Raw genomic sequence first — 589 nt, 5'->3', positions numbered from 1 at the left:
CTAGTGAACGCATTTTCTTCGTTTTAGTCTCAATATTTTTTTTTAATTTTTATAGTTTTTTCTGAGATAATAAAAAAAAATCATGAGAATCACCAATTATGTGTCTTCTTTACTTTCATCCTCTTCAGGTTCTTCCTCCGGCAACGGTACATCATCCCAGTGTCCCAGCAGCTTCGGAACTTACAAGAGCAAGAAGAACTGCGGAGCTTTCGTCGTTTGTGTCGCTGGAGAAGCTTACGAATTCTCTTGTCCCGGAGGCACCAACTATAACGACGTAAGTGATCCTAATTTTTTTGACAAATTTCTTATTGCTGCCGTTTCGGGGTCTAGTGGATTGGAACACACTACATGCCTTCAGGCACACTTGTCAAGTGTCTAGGTTTATCTTGCCCTTGGGATCAATTTAATTTGACTCTTTGAAAGAATAGAAAGTTCCTTTGGTATCACATCGTCCATCTTTGAGGCCTAATGAATACCTATTTACCTATACAGGAATTTTTCACCATCAATCTTTTGGTTTTCTTGCAGCGCCTGAAAGTGTGCGACTACCCATACCGTGTCGACTGTGGCGATCTTCCACCCAACCCAA

At 40.7% G+C, this 589-nt stretch overlaps 1 protein-coding gene across 1 annotated transcript in view; it reads left to right on the top strand.

Moving 5' to 3' along the window:
• The window catches only part of LOC103523810 (protein obstructor-E-like), a gene marked incomplete at both ends in the record, with an annotated part of 10349 nt that extends 10075 nt beyond the window's left edge, over positions 1 to 274 (top strand). Inside the window, one exon of the mRNA XM_008488829.1 lies at positions 129 to 274. Coding sequence (XP_008487051.1) covers positions 129 to 274 — 146 coding nt within the window. The remainder of the gene's footprint in view (positions 1 to 128) is intronic.
• Positions 275 to 589: the final 315 nt, after the last annotated feature.

Source organism: Diaphorina citri, unplaced genomic scaffold (genome assembly GCF_000475195.1).
Source record: "Diaphorina citri unplaced genomic scaffold, Diaci psyllid genome assembly version 1.1 scaffold42790, whole genome shotgun sequence".
Taxonomy (NCBI): Eukaryota; Metazoa; Arthropoda; class Insecta; order Hemiptera; family Psyllidae; genus Diaphorina; species Diaphorina citri.
This window is presented reverse-complemented; position numbering and strand designations above follow the sequence as displayed.